Genomic DNA, 21,830 nt, shown 5'->3' on the forward strand with positions numbered 1-21,830 from the left:
CCATGCTGTGGCTGGCTGGAGACTTGGCACTGCTCCCAGACAACTCCCACCCAAGCTCTTTAGCTGCCTCTACTTCCCTTCAGCATGAGCATTTGGGGAATGTTGGTGACTGGTGCTACCTCTGCCCTGAGAACTCTGCCACGGAACCTACTTCTTTCCCTCTCCTGCCCTGGCCTCCCCACTCACCAGCTTTCTGCTGTGTCCCTAGGAGCTCTGGAGCCTTAGGACCATGGACACTCTCAACAGGAACCAAATAGGCCCTGGATGCAAGACCCAGACCATGGTGCAGGTGAGTGGGATCAGGGCTGTGAGGCAAGAGAGATATGGTGGGGATGGGATCAGCTCTTCTACCCCCTTGTGGTCCCAGCCCAAGGACGAAAGGAGCAATTCTGTTCCTCTCTGCCCTTCCCCAGGTCCCAAGCCTATTAACAGCTCAGTCTTTATCTGAATCAGGTTAATTGGTTCACCCAGAAAGTACCCGTCGAAAGTCAGAAAGCAGTTTACAGATTGACCCTAGGCTGTATCACTCTCCTTGATCCATGCCTCTACCTTCCCTGTACTTGAGATTAGCAGGGGCAAGCAATGGCCAAGTGGATAGCCATGGACAAGTCTGCAGGGAGCTCGACTGGCCTTCCTCTACAGTACCCCTGCTGCTTATCCAATGCCACCCCCACCCCCCACCGCTTTCTCCTTGCTTCTGTTTTAATAGACAAAAGGGACAGTTAAGCCAAGACTTGAGATAAATCCAGTGGGACGAGTTAGTGGCCTAGATTCAGATCTAATTACAATGTAGTGGAATAATGCTCTGTGTAAGATTTTGTGCTAAGCCTTTCAGCACCCTCAGAGCCCTTTGGAGAGGGGCAAGGGCTGGAGAGAGTACTGGTGTGACTGGTTTAGGGTGGTAAGGTGCTGAGTCTAATGATGCTTGTCCTCCACCCCTACTACCTACAGAAAGGACCCTTGGACCTGATCGAGACAGGCAAAGGGCTGAAAGTGCAAACGGACAAACCCCACCTGGTGAGCCTGGGCAGTGGGCGACTCAGCACAGCCATCACCCTCCTGCCGCTGGAGGAAGGTAAGTGTGAACAGGGCATCTCACTCGTCACCCCTCTATCCTTGTAGGCATTCCTGCCCTGGAGGCCCAGCTCCTGCATGTGTTGGGGCCCTTCTACTGTCTGCTGGCAATGCTTGCCTCCCCACCCCACCAGCTTGCTTCCCTTCTCTCTGCCTCCCCAGACTGCCTGCCTTCCTTGGTAGATAATCTGGTTCCATGAGTGGGCTTAAAGATCAGCTTAGAAACGAGGAGAGGCCGGGTGTGGTGGCTCACGCCTGTTATCCCAGCACTTTGGGAGGCTGAGGTGGGCCGATCACGAGGTCAGGAGTTCTAGACCAGCCTGGCCAATATGGTGAAATCCTGTCTCCACTAAAAATACAAAAATTAGCTGGTGGTGGCACGGGCCTGTAGTCCCAGCTACTTAGCAGGCTGAGGCAGAAGAATCACTTGAAGCCAGGAGACGGAGGTTGCAGTGAGCCGAGATCGTGCCACTGCACTCCAGCCTGGGCAACAGAGCGAGACTCCATCACAAAAAAAAAAAAAAAGAAGAAGAAGAAAAGAAACCATGAAGAGAGCACTGAGAGAAACAGGAGAACACATTGCTCTTAGCAACCAATGTGGCCAAGAAGAAAAAGGGCCCCACTCCAGGGCATTGGCTTGCACAGGAGGCTATACCGTAGGTAGAGAATGGAGAGATGGGAGTTGGGGGCAAGATCTCCCAAGATAAGGCCCTGGCACGGCCCCCTTCACCTTTCAGCTTCTGCCCGCCCTCTCTCCTCTCCTGGCTGCACTTGTTGCCTGGGTGATACTACATTCTCCACATTCTCCAAATACCAGTCCCAGGGGCTCTGTCAGTGGGAGGGGCTGTTCTTGCTGCAGTTAGGGGAGAGCCTGCACTGAAGAGAGGTTGCACTGAACAGAGAGGTTAGCGAGGGAGATGAAGTGTTGCAGGTAGCAGAAGCGGGGGAGAGAAGGAGAGAAAGGGAGATTTAGAAGAAAGGAGGAGTAGGCTGAAGGGGAAAAAGAAACAAGGACAAGAGGGAGAGGCAGTTGGGGGAATAAGGGAGGATCTGCAGAAAAGCAATCTTCCTTCTCCATCTGTGGAGTCTGGGTCTTCCCATCTCTGGGCCTCCCATTCTCAGGCAGAGTTTTCTCTGAGAAGAGCTTCTATCACTTACTGTATAGACCAGGCTCAGGGGTCCAGTAGGGGTGGCCAATGGTGGGCAGAGATTCTCCCTGGAGTAGGAGGTGGAATATGTTTCCACTGTGGCCCTCCTTGCCCTGTCACTGCCTCCTCAGCTTGGACAACCCTTCTGATTCAGTCTGCCTCTTGTCTCCAGGGAGGACGGTGATTGGCTCTGCAGCCAGAGACATCTCACTACAGGGCCCAGGCCTGGCTCCAGAGCACTGCTACATCGAGAACCTGCGGGGCACCCTCACCCTCTACCCCTGTGGCAATGCCTGCACTATTGATGGTCTCCCTGTCCGGCAGCCTACCCGGCTCACTCAGGGTAAGGCTGGACACCTCCAGATGGAAGGGGCCTCTGTTTAAAGGCTTGTATGTGTTAGGCACAGGGGAGACTGGCTGTAGTGGTTGCCATGGCAACTGCCTGAGTGCCCATACTGGGAATGGAGTACTCAGGTGCATCTGGATGTGCCTAAACAACATACTAAACCATCTCAACATCCAGACGTGTTTTCAACCTGCTTTTCTTCTCTGGTCACCCCCAACCTGCCTCCACATACTATAGGGAGAGAAGAGGTTCTGATTCCCGCCATCAGAGGGCCTGGGGCATGATGGGATTGTTAGTGGTTGTTGGGGAAGAGCAATTGGAGCAGCAGTGAGAGGGTATCAATGGCATTGTTCCATGATGCCAAGAGGAAGTTGTTTTGTGAAGCTGAAGAGGAGAACAATACTTTCTGATGGGGATGGGGCAAGGGTGAAATCTGAGGACATGCCTGCTCCTGTTATGAGACTGCTGACAGTAGCTTTTGGGTCACGAATATAACCCAAAGCAATAGGCCTTCTGTTGTGTGAGGTGGCTCTAAAAACTAGGCCCCTGGCTGGGCATGGTGGCTCACGCCTGTAATCCCAGCAATTTGGGAGGCCAAGGCGGGTGGATCACTTGAGGACAGTTCAAGATCAGCCTGGCCAACATGGTGAAACCCTATCTCTACCCAAAATACAAAAATTAGACACGTGTGGTGGCGCGCACCTATAGTCCTAGCTACTCAGGAAGCTGAGATAGGAGAATCGCTTGAACCTGGGAGGTAGAGGTTGTAGTGAGATGAGATGGCGCCACTGCACCCCAGCCTGGGCAACAGAGCAAGACTCTGTCTCAATAAATAAATACATAAATAAATAAATAAATAAATAAATAAATAAATAAAATCTAGGCCACTGATTACTATGGTTAGCAGGCAGGTAAGCAGTTGGCCCAGGTGGCACTTCGACAGACCAGGTGTACTCACCCTGGAAACAGGGTTCTGGGCATCAGTTCATACAGTGAGTTGTCAGATTAGGAGAATGAGAAAAACAGATTTGGGTGGAGGTTAGAGGTGAGGTTAAAGGCTAACAGGAGGACAGGAACTTTGGGCTAAGCCTGGCTCTGAGCAGGTTCTGATGGCCTAGCATTGTTTTCTGGGGGCTCTTACTGCCTAGAAGCCCCTTGGAAGTGGCCATCCTACTCGTTCCATTGTCTCCTTCTCTCCTCTTCATCCTCCTTAAGGCCTTTCAATGTCACTTCCTTCACAGCTGATTCAGGAGACCTGACCTTTCCCCCATCTTTTTTTTTTTTTTTTTTTTTTGATACAGAGTCTCGCACTGTTGCTCAGGCTGGAGTGCAGTGGCACGATCTCGGCTAACTACAACCTCCACCTCCTAGGCTCAAATGATTCTCCTGCCTCAGCCTCCCAAGTAGCTGGGATTAGGCATCTGCCACCACACCCGGCTAATTTTTTTTTTTTTTTTTTTTAACCCCAGTCTTTTCTTCCTGCCCTCGGGTAGGAGGCAGGGCATGCAAAAATTGACTTCAGGGAGGCAGGTCCACCAGTAGCAGCATGCAGGCCCTTGCCTTCTCGAGGACTTCACGGTCTCTGACTTTGGATGAGAGAAGGAATCCACCAAAATTGGAGCTTGGCTACGATGGCAGCAGGTTCCTAACAGTCCTGTTCAGTCTCAGAGACAGCATCTTCTCTAAGATTTGGGAGCATGGAGATGAGACAGTAGAGCAGCAAGGAGAGGCAGGACAAAATTCAAAGAAGGCTCAGCACTTACTACCCCCGCCCCAAACCCATCACATTCATCGGTAAGAACGTTGTTCCCCTGCATGTTGCGAGCAGGGTGTGCTTGTGTTGTTCATTCTTTCCGGTGCATCATTTAGCTCCCTGAGAAGAGGGAGAGCCTGGGGCCAAGATGGAATTCTGAGGCATTTCCTGTGGCCCCAGTGACCCCTCCCGACTCTTCTCCAGCCAGAAGCCTACCCAGCCAAGTATGTACCCTCCCACTCTCTTCTGACCCTAAACCCCTTCCCATTTTCTCTCCCCATCCCCCATAGCCTTCTTGTCTGGGCTTGCCTGTCTCCAAAGCTTGGCAGCCTATGGAGGGGTAGGCAGAGGCACAAAGGAATGGGTGTTCTTCTCCCCAGTCCTCCCCCTCCCCTGGGCTCCAGGAGCTGAGGGTTTCCTTGTCTCATCTCTGGAGCAAGGCACCAAGCCCAGCCCTGCCTGGCCCCACTCCGGACATTCTTGGGAGTGTGTTTCCCTGGAAACTGGGTGGTTCGGGGGTGCATGTGCTATCTCTGTGTGTCTGTGTAACTGGAGTGTGTTTATGTAGCTCCGGATGTGTTTGTGACTCTGGACTTACGAATCTCTGTGTTTGTGTCTTTCTTTGTATTTATGGATCAGTGTGTTCAAGTGGGCGGTAGGGGTGAACTCAGGACTGATGGTACCAAAATGTCTCTGTATGTACTCCTATGTGTATATGAGACCTCACTGGTCATATGCCTATCTGTTGGCATATGTACAAGAGGATCATTTTCCTTTCCTTGTTCCCCTAATCTGGTCTTGTAGAGGCGACCCTCCTCTTTGAAAAACAAGGGCTACCCTGGGAATAACAAGGAGCCTACTTTGGCCTTAGATGCATCATTCTGGGCACTGTGCCCAGCCATAGGCAACTTGGAGAGACACACTTCATGACAAGCAGAGATGGCAGTGACAGGCTCTTCCAGCAGGAATATGCTTGGGCCAGGGAAAGGGGGAGGCGGGCAGAAAACAGATGCCAACCTTTAGCACAGAGCTGTGAACATAGGAGCATGAAGTGAAGGAGCCAGGAAGGTCCTGATTCCACCCCCTGTACCCAGGCATCTTGGCACATCCCACATTGCCCTCTTCTCTACAGAGCAAGGGGTGGAGCTCGGAATAGGACCAAGGGAATGAGGAGGAATCTCAATCTGCGTCTAGGCTGCCCCACCCTGAGACCACAGCGCCAGACCACATGAAAGATCTGGGAGGGAACCAAGCAGGGGAGGACCCAGAAAGCCACCAGCTCAGGGCCCAGGCTGTCTAGACAGTAGGTCCCCATCCACTCCTAGCATTTCCTCCGAGCACTGGTCTCCAGTCTCCTTCATTCCCTAAGCCTCTCATTGGTGGGTAGGGGCTTATGTGGGGGCCGGCAGAGGAGTGTGGCTGGGGAGCCGGATCTCTGGGTTATCTAGCTGCCTCTCTCTGGGATCCAGGATATTGAACCTCTTTTTTTTCCCACCCAGTTATTCCATCTGTAAATTGGGAGTGAAGCCTTCAACCTTTTTCTGTTATGAGACTGATAACAATCTTGACTAATAAAGCTCAAAGGAAGGAGGGCAGAGCGAAGGCTCCCAGCTTCCCACTTCTTTGTGTCTGCCTCCTGCCCTATTTCTCATTGGCGGGCATCCTCTGTGTCTGCCTAGGTCTGTCCAGCTGGCCATCACAGTTTCCAGACCGATGAATCACTCTTCCTGAGGAGATTTTTTTTTTAAGCCTCCCTTCATTTTGCATTTGACCCTATATGGTTCTTCCTTTTTCCTCAGAAGGGAATAAGATACGTGTGCACACGTGAGCGTGTGCATGTGTATGCACATAGTTGGCAGCATGGGTGAGTGAGCTAGTGGGCTGTTCAGCAAGAATGGAAAACTTGCCTGATTATTCATCTAAGAGGTTGATTTTATTTCAGATTTTCTCCAGGGACTGAGTGAAAGGAAAGCTATGCCTGGGTGAGTGTGTAACTAAAAGGAGTTGTCTGGGGGATGTGTGCATGAGAATAAAGGTGTGTGAGAGACAGACAGTGTGTTTAATGAGGGTGTCTGTGTGACTCAGAGCATGCAGAGATGAAGTAGTGTCAGCGTGACTGAGCAAGTGTTGGTGTGTATCTGAGAGACACTGTGTCAGGCTGTGTGAGCTGCCTGCTGAGAGCATACAACATTGTGTCCCGTAAGTCTCTGGTGTGCAGGGGCCAGGTCCCTGAAACAAGAGGAACTGGGGGACCTGGCTGGATGGTAGGTATTAATACCTGCCTGGGCTGGGTGCGGTGGCTCATGCCTGTAATCCCAACACTTTGGGAGGCTGAGGCGGGCGGATCACCTGAGATCGGGAGTTCGAGACCAGCCTGACCAACATGGAGAAACCCCGTCTCTACTAAAAATACAAAATTTGCTGGGTGTGGTGGCGCATGCCTGCAGTCCCAGCTATGGGAGGCTGAGGCAGGAGAAATCGCTCGAACCCGGGAGGTGGAGGTTGCAGTGAGCCGAGATTGCGCCATTGCACTCCAGCCTGGGCAATAAGAACAAAACTCCGTCTCAAAAAAACAGAACAAAACAAAACAAAACACCTGCCTGACTCAGAATCTCAGCCTGACTTTGGGGGCTCCAGATATCTGTTTCCCAAGTAGGATGGGTACCTTATTGGGGTCGGAGGGCTCTTTGCTGGGTCTAGCACAACTGGAGGTTGTGGCTGGGGTGCGGGCTGGCTTCCGGGGCCCAGGAAGTTGGCTGGCTGGAAAGGGCAGTGCCTTGGTCCACTCTGGGTCATGGGTTGGGCTACGGGGAGTGGGGCCAGAAGAGAAGGTGTTTAGGGTGGAGACAGGAGGTGGGCTGAGTGCTTGCATTGCACAGAGCACTGCTTTGGCCTGAACTCCTAGCCCAGGGTGATCTTGTTACAGTGACAGCCTAAGGGCCAGAGCAGGACCTAATGACCTAGCTGGACCTGTAGAGCCCCTGCTCTTTTCCTCTCCTTCTCTCCCTCAGATATGGACATGGAATGTCAGAGCTCACTTTCTGTAGATAAGGAAGCCAAGGCCAGAGGGTGTGACTGGCCCAAGGTACTACAGCCAGTTAGAGCCGGCCAGCCCGGCTACCACTGACCTCTTACCACAGGGGGCTGGGAATGAGACCCTGTCCTTTGCTTGGCCTCACTCCTGGCTCCTGGCTCTTCACTCTCTGGCCTCTGTACTTACCTCTCACCTTTCCTTCACTCAGTCACCTCCCTTGAACCTTTCCTTCCCGCCCCCTTTTCTTCCTGCCCCGGGTCCAGGATCCCAAGCCGGCTGCCTTTCTGCATCCTCCCGCCCCGCCCTCTCCATCCAGCTCTCCACTCGTCTCCTCCATCACTTCCTCTTCCCCTCCTCTCCTTTGTCCCTCCCTCCCTGGCTCCCTTCCCCCGCCGCTGGTGGCCGGCCCGCCCCTCCCCGGGCATTGGCGGCTGCTAGCTGCCTCGCTGCTCGCTCCGATTCTGGAGCCGGCGGCTCGGGAGGTCGGCCCGCCCCCTCAAAGGCCCCGGGCGGGCCCGGGACCTGGAGGACCCGAGCTAGCGGGGGCGAGCGGTCCGGAGGTCCGGTTTCGGCGGTGAGTCCTCAGCTCCGCGCCAGCCACAGCCCCCAAGCCGCCAAGCTTGGAGAAGCTCAGGCTGGGAGGGGCGTCTTGAGGAGGGTGGGCGGGAGGAGGGGCATGGGGTCCTCTGACCTTCTTTGGGAGCTTGAGGCGGAGAGACTTGATTGTGTGTGTTCCCTGAACATTTCTAAATGGGGATTCTGGGCTTGGGGGCACTTCTCAGTCGGTAGACCTTATCTTCCCCAGCGCTCCCGCAGTCCCCTCCTTAGGACTCACCTCCCTCAGATGAGGTTAAAGGGTCCTGGTCAGAATGAGGGGAGTCTACCTTATGGCTAAGGAGGGTCTCTGATAGGAAGGACCAAGGCCCTTCCTCCCATATTCCCTTCACTCGGTCTCCCTTTGGCCAGTCCACTCTATTTGTGTGACCAGGAAGGCAGTGACAGTACTCTGAGAGTGTGTGAGCATGTATGCCCATGAGTCTGTTGTGTTACTATGAGTGTGTATGAGTGTGAGCCTGTTTGTGTTGGTGTTTCTCCTCTGCATCTCTCACAGATAGGATTCACCCTCTCCTTCGCCTAGTTTTTCCCCTCCAGATGTGCAGCTCCTCCACCCACCTGCACACAGCTGGACCCTGATCCCCTCTGGGCATGGGGGACACTGACCATGACTTTGGCAGGATGGGCAGGGTTTCCTGGGCTCCCTGAAAGGGCTGGCCTTTGGGGGTGTGGGGTGGGAGTGGGCAGAGAGGAGGCTTCTTCCCAGAAACAGGCCGGCCAGACCCCTAGGGGCTGTAGGCGCCAGCACTAGGGCAATGCCTGAAGCTTCTGCATGCAAATAGAAAGTTAATTTGGGCAGGAGCTGGGTTGCTCTCGGTCCTGCTGCCCTCCTGCCTGCTCTATTAATACGGATCCAGCTCTGGTGCCTGGCATCACTATTTATAGCCCAGAGGCAGCACGGCCACACCCCCTTATGTGGGGGAGGGTGAAGGGCTGAGGAGGGGGCAGAAAACACACAGCTATAGGGGCCCAAGCGAAGGATCCCTAGATGCCTACATCCTACTCGGGTGGGCCTGGCACTGCTGGACTGGAATCCACTCAGACTCCCCACCTCCTTCCCGGCCTGGATTGTGTGGTCAGGCTCCTGATCCCCACCACCCATGACCCTAGGTTGAGTGGGTCTGTCTAGACCCTGTTAACTCATCACTAATAAGCTTGTTAAATGGCTAAAAGGAGGGGGAGGGGCTTGACAGGGCTCTTTCTGAAACAGCTGTGGTTGTAATTAAGATGTGGACAGTGTGGTTGGCTATCATTTATTCCAGTTATGAATACTGTGGGATCCTCTTCTCTGACTGGTGACTTGGCAGGGAAGGCTCCCTATCTCTCCTTTAGAATTGTTGGTGTCTGGCTACCTGGGAGGGCCTTTGTGTATGCCAGGATAGTGAGTGACTTTATCCACTATGGTTATCTGCCATGGGCTTCTCAGCCTACTAAACCCCCAACCCAAGCTATGCCCAAGATCCCAAGAACAGGCTCCTGAGCTTCTTAGTTAGGGACCTACCAAGGTACCCACGTGGCCTGGGATGCCCCTTGCCCTTGTGGCCTGCCTGAGCTGAACTGTCTCAGCGTCCAGGAATGTAGACTCCTCTGCCAGTCTTAGACTGACGTGAAGCTTGGGGTGCCAAGTGGCACCAGATTGGGTAGATAGGAGGCTGAGACCGGGGGCCAGGGGTGTGGACAAATTGGAAGGATTGGTGGTAGAGAACAACAGGGCTCTGGCTTCTCCCAATATAGTATCTTCTGCGGGAGCCCGCCAGCACCTGGTGTGGCTGGGAGGTGGAGTTCTGCCAGCTACACTTAGACGCCTGTAGGCACACCTGCCACTGTGCACACTCCTGGTGCCCCTGGCTACATTTTCCAGCTCCCACATGCCCTCCCCCTCCAGGTGCTCACACTTCCTGGGCAGGACTGAGCTTGTGTGTACTGCCCGGGAATGTGCTTGGCTGAGGCCGGGCCCATGGCCTAGTCTTGGCCTGATGCCAGGGGAGACCAGGGAGCATGCAGAGGGTGCTTAGTCAGAAAGAAAGGTGGTGATCGCTCCCTAGACTTGCAGCACACAGCTCTCCTAATGTCACAAAACAATAAAGAGTGGGAGCAAATTCAGGACCCCCCCCCAGGTCATCGGACTGATCTATGGTTTTTCCCCTTGTTCCCTATCTCAGAGCTTTTTTGTGTGACCCTGGAAGTTGCTGCCTCTCAGACTGACTCTTCTACCCTTCTCCCCAAGGGGCAGATAGATGGATCATGCATACAGGTTGGGGTTGGGGGACAGGGGTGTCGGTGTTCGCTGAACATTTTTGTGTGTGTGTGTGTCTGTGTGTGACGGAGTTTTGCTCTGTCACCTAGGCTGGAGTGCAGTGGCGTGATCTCGGCTCACTGCAGTCTCTGCCTCCTGGGTTCAAGCAATTCTCTGGCCTCAGCCTCCTGAGTAGCTGAGACTACAGGCACCCACCACCACACCTGGCTAATTTTTGTATTTTTTGTATTTTTAGTAGAGATGGGATTTCACCACGTTGGCCAGGCTGGTCTCGAACTCCTGACCTCAGGTCATCCACTCGCCTCTGCCTCTGAAAGTGTTGGGATTACAGGTGTGAGCCACTACACCCGGTCTTCAAGTGTTTGCTTTCTCTGCAGGCTGCATGTTGTGCCTGGGTCAGTCCACCTTCCTTCGCTTTAACCACCCAGCTGAAGCCAAGTGGATGAAAAGCATGATTCCAGCAGGGGGCCGAGCCCCTGGGCCCCCCTACAGCCCTGTTCCTGGTAGGTACCAGAGTGGGGGCGACGCAGGGGGCTGGGTTGGTGGTGTTCCTTCAGCAGTCCTCCTTGCTTATTTCAGCCACACTTGCAGTGTTAGGGCAAGACAGTACCTAAGGTCTGGGCTCACTGCCACTGGCCATGGGCTGGTGGAGAATGCCAGGCAGTGGGACCACTGAGAGCTAACCAAGGCAGTGCTACTTAGCTAAAACTGGGAAATTATGTGTCTCGAGGGATGGTGGGCTCTGCCAGCTTGTACCCCACTGCCCTGGAGGTTGCCACTCAGTGTCTAGAACTCTGGCCCACTTGTGTCACCACAGGGAGCCTCACCCTCTAGGGTGTCCTGAGGGGCAGAAGGAAGCATTAGGTTGAACTCCCTGTAAGCTGTGGTGGGGATCATGTCCTTGGGCCTCGCCCAACCCTCACTCCATGCCCTGCCCGCTGATGACTCAGTGGAGCAGCTGTATTTTGTGTGTGAATTATTGATCCCCAGAAGAGAATTGGTGATTGTTCTGGGGAACCAACACAGGCCTCCTCAGCCCAGCTGCATAGGGGGTGGGATGCAGACCAGGAGGCTATTATTGGGTCTACCATCTCAGACTTTGCGCTGGCATTTAGATGGCTATGGGGTGACAGGTGCTGGGGCAGATGGACATGGATGTCAGGTACACCTATGGGGGTGGTATCAGCAGCCTAAGTGGATAGCCTGGGGACCTGAAGAAAGGTGAGTGGTCACTGGGATTACCAGTATCCATGGCAACCCCTCTGACTATATCCCACACAGTCCCCATAATTTTGGACCCAGACTCAGTCTTGCAAAGTCTTTCTCTTCTCTTCTCCCCACCCTCAATCTTTTCCAGTCCTCTGGGGGCTCAGAAGCCTGGTTTCCCAGTCTACTCCCTAGTTAATTTTACCCTGCCCTCACCCCAGCCTTGTCATGTCACTCCCTTAGCTGTTTGGGGCAGTGGTTCCAGGGACTCCTGTATGGTTGACTAGGGGTGAGGCATGGCAAAAGCAGGCTCTTGCTGGCATGGCTTAATGGGATAATTGGAGGCACTGAGCTTCACCTCCTTGCTGGCAGCCTGGCTTCCAGGAACCAGCCATTAGCACCAGCTCCCTCCCCTACCTCTGATTGGATGAAGACACACCCCTCGCCTGGCCCTGGAGGCTTTTTCTTTTTCTTTTCTTTTTTTTTTTTTTAATCCTGGGCCTCTGGTTCCTATGGTGGGAGGCCCTGACGTCCTATTAGACTAGGAGCCCCTGGAACTTCTGGCCAGCTCTGCAGCATCTTCTTTGTATAATGTCCTTCTTTTTTCTTTTTTTTTGTTTTGAGATGGAGCCTCACTCTGTCGCCCAGGCTGGAGTGCAGTGACGCGATCTCGGCTCACTGCAACCTCCACCTCCTGGGTTCAAGTGATTCTCCTGCCTCAGCCTCCCAAGTAGCTGGGACTACAGGTGCGTTTCACCACACCTGGCTAATTTTTTATTTTTAGTAGAGATGGGGTTTCACCATGTTGGCAAGGCTGGTCTCAAACTCCTGACCTCAGGTGATACGTCCACTTCAGCCTCACAAAGTGCTGGGATTACAGGTGTGAGCCACCATGCCTGGCCTCTTCTTTTTTTTTTTTTTTTTTTTTTTTTGAGACAGTTTGCTGTGTCACCCAGGAGGCAGGAGTGATCTCAGCTCAATGCAGCCTCCTGATTCTCGTACCTCAGCCTCCTGAGTAGTTGGAATTACAGACGTGTGCTACCATACCCAGCTAATTTTTTGTATTTTTAGTAGAGGTGAGGTTTCACCATGTTGGCCAGGCTGGTCTTGAACTCCTGTCCTCAAGTGATCTGCCCACCTTTGCCTCCCCAAGTGTTGGGATTACAGGTGTGAGCCACTGTGCCTGGCCTACCTGCCCTTCTTGAGGAGGGATATAGGATATAGATTGGAGAAGTCTAGTCTTGGGGTGAATTGACAACAATAGGCTTAGAGTGCCTATCATTGTTAACTGTTTTAAGTCACAGGCAGGAAGGCCCTGCCAATTCCCTTCCTTTACAGAAGGAGAAACTGAGGACAAGTGACTTGGCTAAGGTTGCATAGCAGGTCAGTGGCAGAGCTAGCTGGTACCAGAACCAGATCTCCTGGCGTCTTCTCCAGAGCTCTGTTAGTCTCACTGTGCTAGGAGGAAGTGGGCTAGTGCCCTGGCTCTTATGCATATGCAGCTCCCCAAAGTCAAAGACCTTTGCATTTCCCTCCAGCAGAATCAGAAAGTCTGGTAAATGGGAACCACACCCCACAGCCTGCAACACGGGGACCCTCGGCCTGTGCCAGCCACAGTTCCCTGGTAAGCTCTATTGAGAAGGACCTGCAAGAGATCATGGACTCACTGGTGCTAGAGGAGCCTGGAGCTGCTGGCAAGAAGCCTGCCACAACCTCTCCACTGTCGCCGATGGCTAATGGTGGGCGCTACCTGCTGTCTCCCCCAACCAGCCCTGGTGCCATGTCTGTGGGCTCCAGCTATGAGAACACCTCTCCAGCCTTCTCTCCACTCTCTTCACCAGCCAGCAGTGGAAGCTGTGCCAGTCACTCACCCAGTGGGCAAGAGCCAGGACCTTCTGTGCCCCCGCTGGTACCTGCCCGTTCCTCCAGCTACCATCTGGCCCTGCAGCCCCCACAGTCCCGCCCAAGTGGTGCTCGCTCTGAGAGTCCTCGGCTGAGCAGGAAAGGGGGCCATGAGAGGCCTCCCAGCCCTGGCCTCCGGGGTCTGCTAACAGACAGCCCTGCAGCTACTGTGTTGGCGGAGGCCCGGAGAGCCACTGAGAGCCCCCGGCTGGGTGGGCAGCTGCCTGTGGTGGCCATCAGCCTGAGTGAATACCCAGCTTCTGGTGCTCTCAGTCAACCCACCAGCATTCCTGGCAGCCCTAAGTTCCAGCCTCCAGTCCCTGCTCCCCGAAACAAGATTGGCACACTCCAGGACCGCCCTCCCAGCCCTTTCCGTGAGCCTCCAGGCAGTGAGCGGGTGCTAACAACTAGCCCCTCACGCCAACTAGTGGGCCGAACATTTTCAGATGGGTTAGCCACCCGTACCCTGCAGCCTCCTGAGAGTCCCCGCCTGGGCCGGCGGGGCCTGGACAGTATGCGAGAACTACCCCCCTTAAGTCCATCTCTGTCCCGGCGAGCCCTCTCCCCACTGCCCACCCGGACCACCCCAGATCCCAAGCTAAGCAGGGAAGTGGCAGAGAGTCCTCGGCCCCGGCGCTGGGCAGCCCATGGGGCTTCACCAGAGGACTTCTCCCTGACGCTGGGGGCACGGGGCCGTAGGACACGGAGCCCCTCACCCACACTGGGTGAGTCTCTGGCACCCCGCAAGGGCAGCTTCAGTGGCAGGCTGAGCCCAGCCTACAGTCTGGGCTCTCTTACTGGGGCTTCACCCTGCCAAAGTCCCTGTGTCCAGAGGAAGCTCTCCAGCGGGGACTTGCGGGTGCCTGTCACAAGGGAGCGGAAAAATAGCATCACAGAGATCAGTGACAATGAGGACGACCTCCTGGAGTACCACCGGCGACAGCGCCAAGAGCGGCTCCGGGAGCAGGAGATGGAGAGGCTGGTGAGCAGGTGCCAGGGAGGCTTGCCACTGTCCATGGCAGAGTCTCTGCCAGGGCTTGAGCAGACCAGCTGGCAGAGCGGGAGGGGCCCTCAAACAGGGCTTGGGCTTCTCAAGGTACCCCACCTCCAGAATACACTTTAGTGATCAATATCTTATGGTTCTGGTGCCCTGAAGAAGAAATTCTTTTGAAATCTCTAAGGCTTTGTTTTAAATTCGTGCTAATTTTGCATTTATTCAACATAGCATTTGTTTTAATGTATAAATTAAATTTCACATTGTTTACTCAAGCACAGTGAAGCTCTAGGAAAACATCCCACAGGTATGGTAAGACCTTGAACCTCCCAGTTTGAGAAGCAGGTTGAAGTAGGTTGAGTAGGCTGAAGCTCAGAGAGGGGAATGGCTTTGTCCAAGGTCACACAGCAAGTTCTGGGAGAGCTGGAATTGGAACCCAAGTCTCCTGACTCTAAGACTTTTTTTTAGAAAAGTACCTTGTCCTTTTTTGCTTCTCTTTGGCATCTACAAGTGGGTGGGAGCTGCTCACCCTGGCCCAGGCAGTATCATCTAGGAGTGTGGGTGGCAGGGAAGAAGGACAGAGCAGGATAGGCAACCCTGGCCTGACCGTTAGCCAGCCTCTGTAATTGTGACTGTGTGTGTCCGTGTGCATGCGTGTGGGTGTGTGCAGGGGCCGGGTGTGGCTCTAGGCAGCTGTCCTGGAGATGGCATCTGAGCTGGGTCAGGGCCCGGATTCCCCAGATAACTCAGGGAGCTTAAGGGGCTCTGGCTGGTGTGTACACAGTCGAGCCCATGTACAGAAGAATGGATTCTGCCCTCTGTCCTTGCAAGCAGAACAGGGTTCTTTGGGAGGTGAGCAGGAACCCTGGGACTGGTTTGAGGAGGAGAATCAGAACTGATGAGAACCAGAACTGAAGCATCTGGAGATGCTTTTGGAAGAGGTTGGGACAGTTTTGGATGAGGGTATAGGATTGTGTGTTTGTGTTGGATAGGGGTGAGATGAGGCAGATTCCGTCTTTTCCTTTGCTGCATCTTCTCTTTTTTTTTTTTTTTTTTTGAGGCGGAGTCTCGCTCTGTCACCCAGGCTGGAGTGCAGTGGCCAGATCTCAGCTCACTGCAAGCTCTGCCTCCCTGGTTTACGCCATTCTCCTGCCTCAGCCTCCCGAGTAGCTGGGACTACAGGCGCCCGCCACCACGCCTGGCTAGTCTTTTTGTATTTTTTTTAGTAGAGACGGGGTTTCACCGTGTTAGCCAGGATGGTCTCAATCTCCTGACCTCGTGATCCGCCCGTCTCGGCCTCCCAAAGTGCTGGGATTACAGGCTTGAGCCACCGTGCCTGGCCTGCTGCATCTTCTCTTCACTGTTTTTGCATTGGTCTAGATGGGAATGCATGGCCATTCTAAGCTGGGGTCTCATCCTGGAGAGGGGGCAGTAAGCCTGGCACAGGCAGAGTGGCAGGCACAGCCTCCCCCAACTCCTCCATCAGTCTCCCCACCCCTATTCCCACACATAAGCACACATCTTACCACTAGTCCTGACCTGCCTCACCTGCCACTTTAAGTCTTGGAGGCTGCCCGCCCTGCCCCTCCCACCTCAACCAGGCTGCTTATCTGGGTCCTGGGGCAGGGGCGGAGGCACTGGCCCAGCCTCCCAGGTGCCGAGGCTCTGTTCCTGTTTTTTTTTTTTTTGCCATGGAACTGGGCAAGCAACAGGAGGCAAGCTGGGTAAGTGTATGAGAATGCCTCTCCAGCCTTCTCTCCACTTCCTGTGGTTTGGGTTCATGGCCAAACTGTAAGTGGTGAGAGACACTTGAGGAGGTCTAGGGACCCTGGAGAGCCATGGGAGCCTCACAAGCCAGGCTTCAGGCCTATAGATAGGCCTGCAGGAGAAGGCAACAAAGACCAGGAATGCGATTGTATCATCCCTCCTTTACTTCCTAGGCCCCTGAGAGGTGACTGTATCTGGGTGGGTGTGTATGTGGAGAGGGGTGGATGAAGTGGTAGGGCCATGGGAGTACTCACTCATGGGCCTGGGCATTCAAGGACTGGTAGCAGCCCATCCTGCTGATAAACAGCCAAGGGCTGCCTGAAGGTAACTTGGAGCTGAGGTGGGGACAGAAGGCCGTGTCCTTGGTTTACCTCTTCTCCATGTGTGTCTGTGTTTGGGTGTCTGGTCCCTGTGGGCTTGTGGGTCTGTTTTCCAGCCCTGTCTGTCTGCATACGTGCCCACCTGTCTGTATGCTAGACTGTGTTTATCTGTGAGTGTGCATCAGTGTGCATTTGTGCATGTCAGGGCTGGTGTCTTTGTACCTGCTTATTAATGCAAGTCCAGGGCACATATTGTGTCCTTGTGTGCCTGTGCATCAATGCTGGTGTGTCAGTGTGTGTCCTTGTGTCTGTAGTTCTGTGTGTACCTGCATTAGGACGAGCACCCGAGTTTATCTGTGTCTCATTGTGGTCTGTAGTCTACTTAACAGTATGTTTCCGTATGTGTTTGGTATGTTCCTTTGTGTCCATGAGGAAGCCCTGTCCTGGGGTAGATTGAAAAAAGAAAGGAACAGGAAGATGGAAGGGGCTGCCCCAGAAGTGGGCAGGAAGAACCAGGCTGTTGTGCCATGTGGACAGGTGGCACAACAGCCTGGTTCTTCCTGCCCACTTCTGGGGCACCCTATTTCCCTCTGCCTCCCCCAGGTCTTGGAGTCAGGCATCTCCTGACTTGACACTGATGACCTAGCCACCAGTAACCTTGCTCTCCCTCCTGACAGGATACTGAACCTGGCACTATCCCCACCAGGGCTCAGCTTCCTCCCCTTCATGTCCTGCTCTGTCCATCCTTCCCAGGAACGCCAGCGCCTGGAGACCATCCTGAACCTATGTGCCGAATACAGCCGGGCTGATGGGGGATCTGAGGCCGGGGAGCTCCCCAGCATTGGGGAGGCCACCATAGCATTGGCACTGGCAGGCCGGAGGCCCTCACGAGGCCTTGTAGGGGCCTCTGGGCGGAGCAGCGAGGAGCCTGGAGTTGCCACCCAACGCCTGTGGGAGAGTATGGAGCGCTCAGATGAGGAAAATCTCAAGGAGGAGTGCAGCAGCACTGAGAGCACCCAGCAGGAGGTGAGATGGAGGGGTAGGCAAGACAAAGAGGCTGAGGTTGGACCTGCTGGGGGCAGAGGAGGCTAGTGTATTGAATGCCAAGGTCCATTGAGGAGAAGGATCAAGTTTGGGAAGAGATTCGAGAGCAGAGGTGCAGAAATGAGACAAGGAAAAGAAGGGAGGTGTTGATGAGCTTCCCAAGCTATAAATATGCTTTATGACCTGCCTTTCCATGGGGCTCCACCCAGGCCTGGCACTCAGTGGTAAATCTTTATTATCTTCAGCAGAGCCCTTATTGCTCCCCTCAAAGGTGGGGGTGGGGGGAGGCAGGGAATTAGCCTCCTGTCTCAGTCCAGCTATTCCTCAGCAAGTGCGTGGAGGAACAGGTGATCCATTTTCTTGGTCTGACTCCAAAAGGCTCTAGGCTTCCTCAGTTGATAGTTTCCCTCCCCTCCAGCATGAAGACACACCTAGCACCAAGCTCCAGGGAGAGGTGCTAGCCCTGGAAGAGGAGCGGGCTCAGGTGCTGGGGCGCGTGGAGCAGCTCAAGGTCCGTGTGAAGGAGCTAGAGCAGCAGCTGCAGGAGTCAGCCCGAGAGGTGAGCCATGAAGGCCCTAGCTAGACTCTTCCCTAGGCCAACTGAAGGCCCCAGAGTGGGGCCACAGTCATCTGCTTTGATGGGGACCCTGGTGTCTGCCCCCAGGCCGAAATGGAGCGAGCACTGCTGCAGGGAGAGAGGGAGGCAGAGCGGGCACTGCTGCAGAAGGAGCAGAAGGCAGTGGATCAACTGCAGGAGAAGCTGGTGGCCTTGGAGACAGGCATCCAGAAGGAGAGGGACAAGGTAACCCACACCTGGCCCGGCTTAGTGCTGGGTACCAGTGGCCTGGGAGAGAAGGAGAAACGTCTTCTCTTGGGCCCTGCACCCCTCACCTCATCATCCATTCTGCAGTACAAGTGGTCTCTGTGGCCTTCCAGGGACAGGGTGACTTGTCCTCCTCTGTGGAAGGTACCAGCTTGGAGGGCACTGCCAAGGGCTGGGCTGGTGTCTGGGGTCTCCTCTGTTTGGGTCTGTGTGCTACCTCTGGGTGCCTGCCATCCTAGGCCCTTTATGGCCCTTCTAGGAAGTGCGAAAGCCCCTTCTTGGGCAGTGAGCACAGCCCGAGGGACTGACACTGGGGAGTGATTCAAGTTTGGGTCCCACCATCTGGAGAACATCTCCCTCCAAGCATGCCACAAGTGCTTACATTGTGATCTTTGGGAGATGACCCTCGGGCCTCTGCTTCCCTTGAGCCTTCAGGATCTGCAGCCTCCTGTCCCAGGTGACCCTAGCTCCTGCCCCTGCCCCTTTCAGATTTCGTGCCAGCCTGCAGGGGCCACTCCCAGATGCCCAACACCGTGCCAAAAGCTCTGAAGTGGAGAGGGGTCATCTATTTCTGGATCTGACAGTATTTTTCCAATAATTTAATTTTCCTTCTGGATTTTTTGAGTTTCTTCCTCCTGCCCTCAACTTTGAGGATCTTAAAAATTCTTTGACCCATTGGTTTTTTTTGTTTGTTTTTTTTGGAGCTTTTGCTCTGGCCCCCAAAACCACACTCCCAAATTCTGTGCCAAATTAACTTCATGCTTGCCAACTAGGCCTACACTAACGCCCCTTCTAATCACTGACCTGGGCTTTCCGCATGCCCCTAACTTGCAGTGCCACCCAGGTAGGGCTGAGCCATGCCCGCTTTTGCACTAACTCAATGGGTGCCTCCGTGCCCCTGGCCTCTCCCCTCTAATGCTGCCTCCTTCTTTTCTTGGTGTGGGACCCCAGAGTTTTGATATGAAAGGAATTGGCAGGAGGACTGGTAGCTCAACTTTACTCAAGGGGGCATTGGCAGGAGGGGTATAAGGGTGGGGGAAATGCTTGGCTGTGGAGCTGCTCAGACTGAAGTTCTCCCATTGGAAATGCCTAGGCTGCTGTCTTAGGCTACTGTCTGAGGACAGCATGAGATAACTCAAGGAAGCTTCCTGGCAGCTTCCTATACGCAGACCAGGCTGTCTTCCACCTATTCCCTTGCCTGCCTTCTGGAGCCCAGGAGCAAGGAGGCCCAGTTGTGGGCATGGTCTTGGAGGGCTTGAACAGGACCTCTCTGCCAACACAGTGGCTACCCTTCCTAGCTTTCCCCTGGGGCTTCCTAAATTCAGATACCCATCAGAGGTTGGTAATGGGTAGCCCCTACTCTTCCCCTCACCCCTGAGCCACCTATAACACAGGGTATTTTAAAGCCTGAGTCCAAGGCTGAGGAAGCACCTAAACCTCAGCAACTGGCCTGATCAGGTCCTCCTCTCTGGGGATGGGTAGATGAGTTGGGTAGAGGGGTGGGAGTGACTGGGTTCAGCACAGGGCCTCACTCCTAGGGATAAAGCTCAGCATTTCAGAAGGAACCTGCCTAATCTCGTTTCCCACTGACCTGGAGTTTTTTGGAGGCCTGGATTTCACTTTCTCTGTGGGGAAGAAAGAAGTTATTTAAGGCTGTGGTAGTGACGGTGGTGGTGGTGATGGTGGTAGTGATGGCAGTGGTGTGGAGGGTTCACTCGGCTTCCCTCCCCTGCCCCCAGCCCATGGCTCCACTCCGACTTTGGAATCAGTAATCACAGTTTCTCCTCTGCCTGTCCTTTGAGGGGTGACTCACCAAACCCTCCCCTCATCCCCCTTCCCGCCCTCAGAGGTGTCATCTCACCCCAGACAGAACAGTCCACCCCCTCTGTACCCACTCCTGGGACTCTTATTACCATGACAACGGCCCGAACTAATTGCAACCCTTATCCCTGAAGTTCAGCCTGCAGGGCCAACACCCCACCCCGACCCTGGGCAGGAGGGGAGGGAGGCCAAGGGTGTTGGGCTGGGGTCCCCTCTGCCACACTGCTTTAACATCCTCAGCTCCTGGTTCACGCCCAACCCTGGATTTAACCTTCACCATCACTTTTTACCCTGGGTTAAATTTTGGTCTCTGGGCTGTGGTAGAAGGGGAGGGATGAGAACTGGAGGCTCCGATTCTGTGATGCGGAACCAGCCTTGACTGGTTTGGAGAGAAAACAGAGGGCCTTTTCTCAGGACCTACCCAACAATTTCAGTTTAAGGGACCCCAGGAGACCAAAATCTGTGCCCTGCCCCCACACCTCTGCCTGTGTTACCCCACCCCCTGCACCTCTGACTGCTGTGTTACCCTTCAGCTCCTGGTCTCGGGCCCTCTGCCTCTTCACCTCTTTCCTTCCTCACTTTCCCTTTCTACTCTTTTCTTCTCCTCACCTGGTTATTCTCCTCTTCTATTCCAGCCTTTTTTCTTCTCTCAACCCCCACTGCCGACCCCCATTCTGTCCCGCCCTGGCCTCCCTCCCGCGCTCCCCTCCCGCCGCTGCCGGGCCGGAGTTGAGGAGTGTGTGTTCTGTTTCTCCCCTGTGCCCCGCCCTCTCCCTCGCCCTCCCGCCGACCAGGAGAGGGCGGAGCTGGCCGCGGGACGGAGGCACCTGGAGGCCCGCCAGGCGCTCTACGCCGAGCTCCAGACGCAGCTCGATAACTGCCCCGAGTCAGTGCGGGAACAGTTACAGGAGCAGCTGAGAAGGGTCAGTTCCACCGCCCCCCCTCCCCCGGCCCCCGCGGGCCACGCCCCAGAAGGAAGAGAGGAGAGCGGTGGGACGGGACCACCTGGCCCCTGCAGTACCTGCCGGACACCAGGGTCGGTGCTGTGGCTTGGAGGGAACCGGGAAGGTTGGGGGGTCAGCGCTCCAGGCCATGATGCCCGCGAAAGGGCAAGGCCAAGTACAGCGGGAGCTGGGTAAAGGCAGGTTTCCTACCCAATTTCCCCGGGTCCAGCCCCATACAACGCATGCCTCTGTGGCCTGGCCTTCCAGGTGCAGAGTGGCATTGCAAGCACCACCCAACCCCCTTTGTCACTGTCGTTGAAGGAGGCAGAGGCCCTGGAGACTGAGACAAAGCTCTTTGAGGACTTGGAGTTCCAGCAGTTGGAGCGGGAGAGCCGCGTGGAGGAGGAGCGTGAGCTGGCCGGTCAGGGGCTGCTCCGGAGCAAGGCTGAGCTGCTCCGCAGCATCGCCAAGAGGAAGGTGTGCCCCACCCCGTTCCCTGCTGCGTGCTGTTGGAGGCCTGTGACCTGGGTTTGAATCCCGATGACTTCACAAAAGTTAACTTCGCCTGTTGTGCCTGGGTTTCCTTGTCTGTAAAATGAGAATTATAACAGGTTGTTATGAGAATTAAACAAGATGTAAAGACAGAATAAGATGTGATTGTAGTAAGCACTCGGTGAAGAATAGCTATTATTATTAAGCTCTGACTCCCCTCGGTCTTCCAGTGGAAAGTGGATTCTGCTCCCATTCAGAGCCTGGCACTGGCCTGTCAGGAAGGTGAAAGA

General features: G+C 54.6%; 1 protein-coding gene across 21 annotated transcripts in view; it reads left to right on the top strand.

The window, feature by feature from the left end:
• Positions 1–21,830, top strand: part of PHLDB1 (pleckstrin homology like domain family B member 1) — a 51,650-nt gene that overhangs the window by 7,339 nt on the left and 22,481 nt on the right. For 9 of the 21 annotated variants that reach the window (XM_038005115.2, XM_038005118.2, XM_038005117.2 and 6 more), the window contains 10 exons: positions 209–289; positions 952–1,075; positions 2,395–2,565; positions 10,605–10,730; positions 12,972–14,317; positions 17,170–17,442; positions 17,879–18,019; positions 18,125–18,262; positions 20,899–21,027; positions 21,370–21,525. In XM_038005115.2, the coding sequence (XP_037861043.2) occupies positions 230–289; positions 952–1,075; positions 2,395–2,565; positions 10,605–10,730; positions 12,972–14,317; positions 17,170–17,442; positions 17,879–18,019; positions 18,125–18,262; positions 20,899–21,027; positions 21,370–21,525 (2,664 nt within the window). In that variant the 5' untranslated portion in view covers positions 209–229. Of the gene's footprint in view, positions 1–208; positions 290–951; positions 1,076–2,394; positions 2,566–4,014; positions 4,363–7,716; positions 7,930–10,604; positions 10,731–12,971; positions 14,318–17,169; positions 17,443–17,878; positions 18,020–18,124; positions 18,263–20,898; positions 21,028–21,369; positions 21,526–21,830 lie in introns of those variants that run through there. The other 12 variants (XM_073021497.1, XM_038005124.2, XM_038005125.2 and 9 more) reach the window with 5 other exon arrangements.

This window comes from Chlorocebus sabaeus, chromosome 1 (genome assembly GCF_047675955.1).
Source record: "Chlorocebus sabaeus isolate Y175 chromosome 1, mChlSab1.0.hap1, whole genome shotgun sequence".
NCBI lineage: Eukaryota > Metazoa > Chordata > Mammalia > Primates > Cercopithecidae > Chlorocebus > Chlorocebus sabaeus.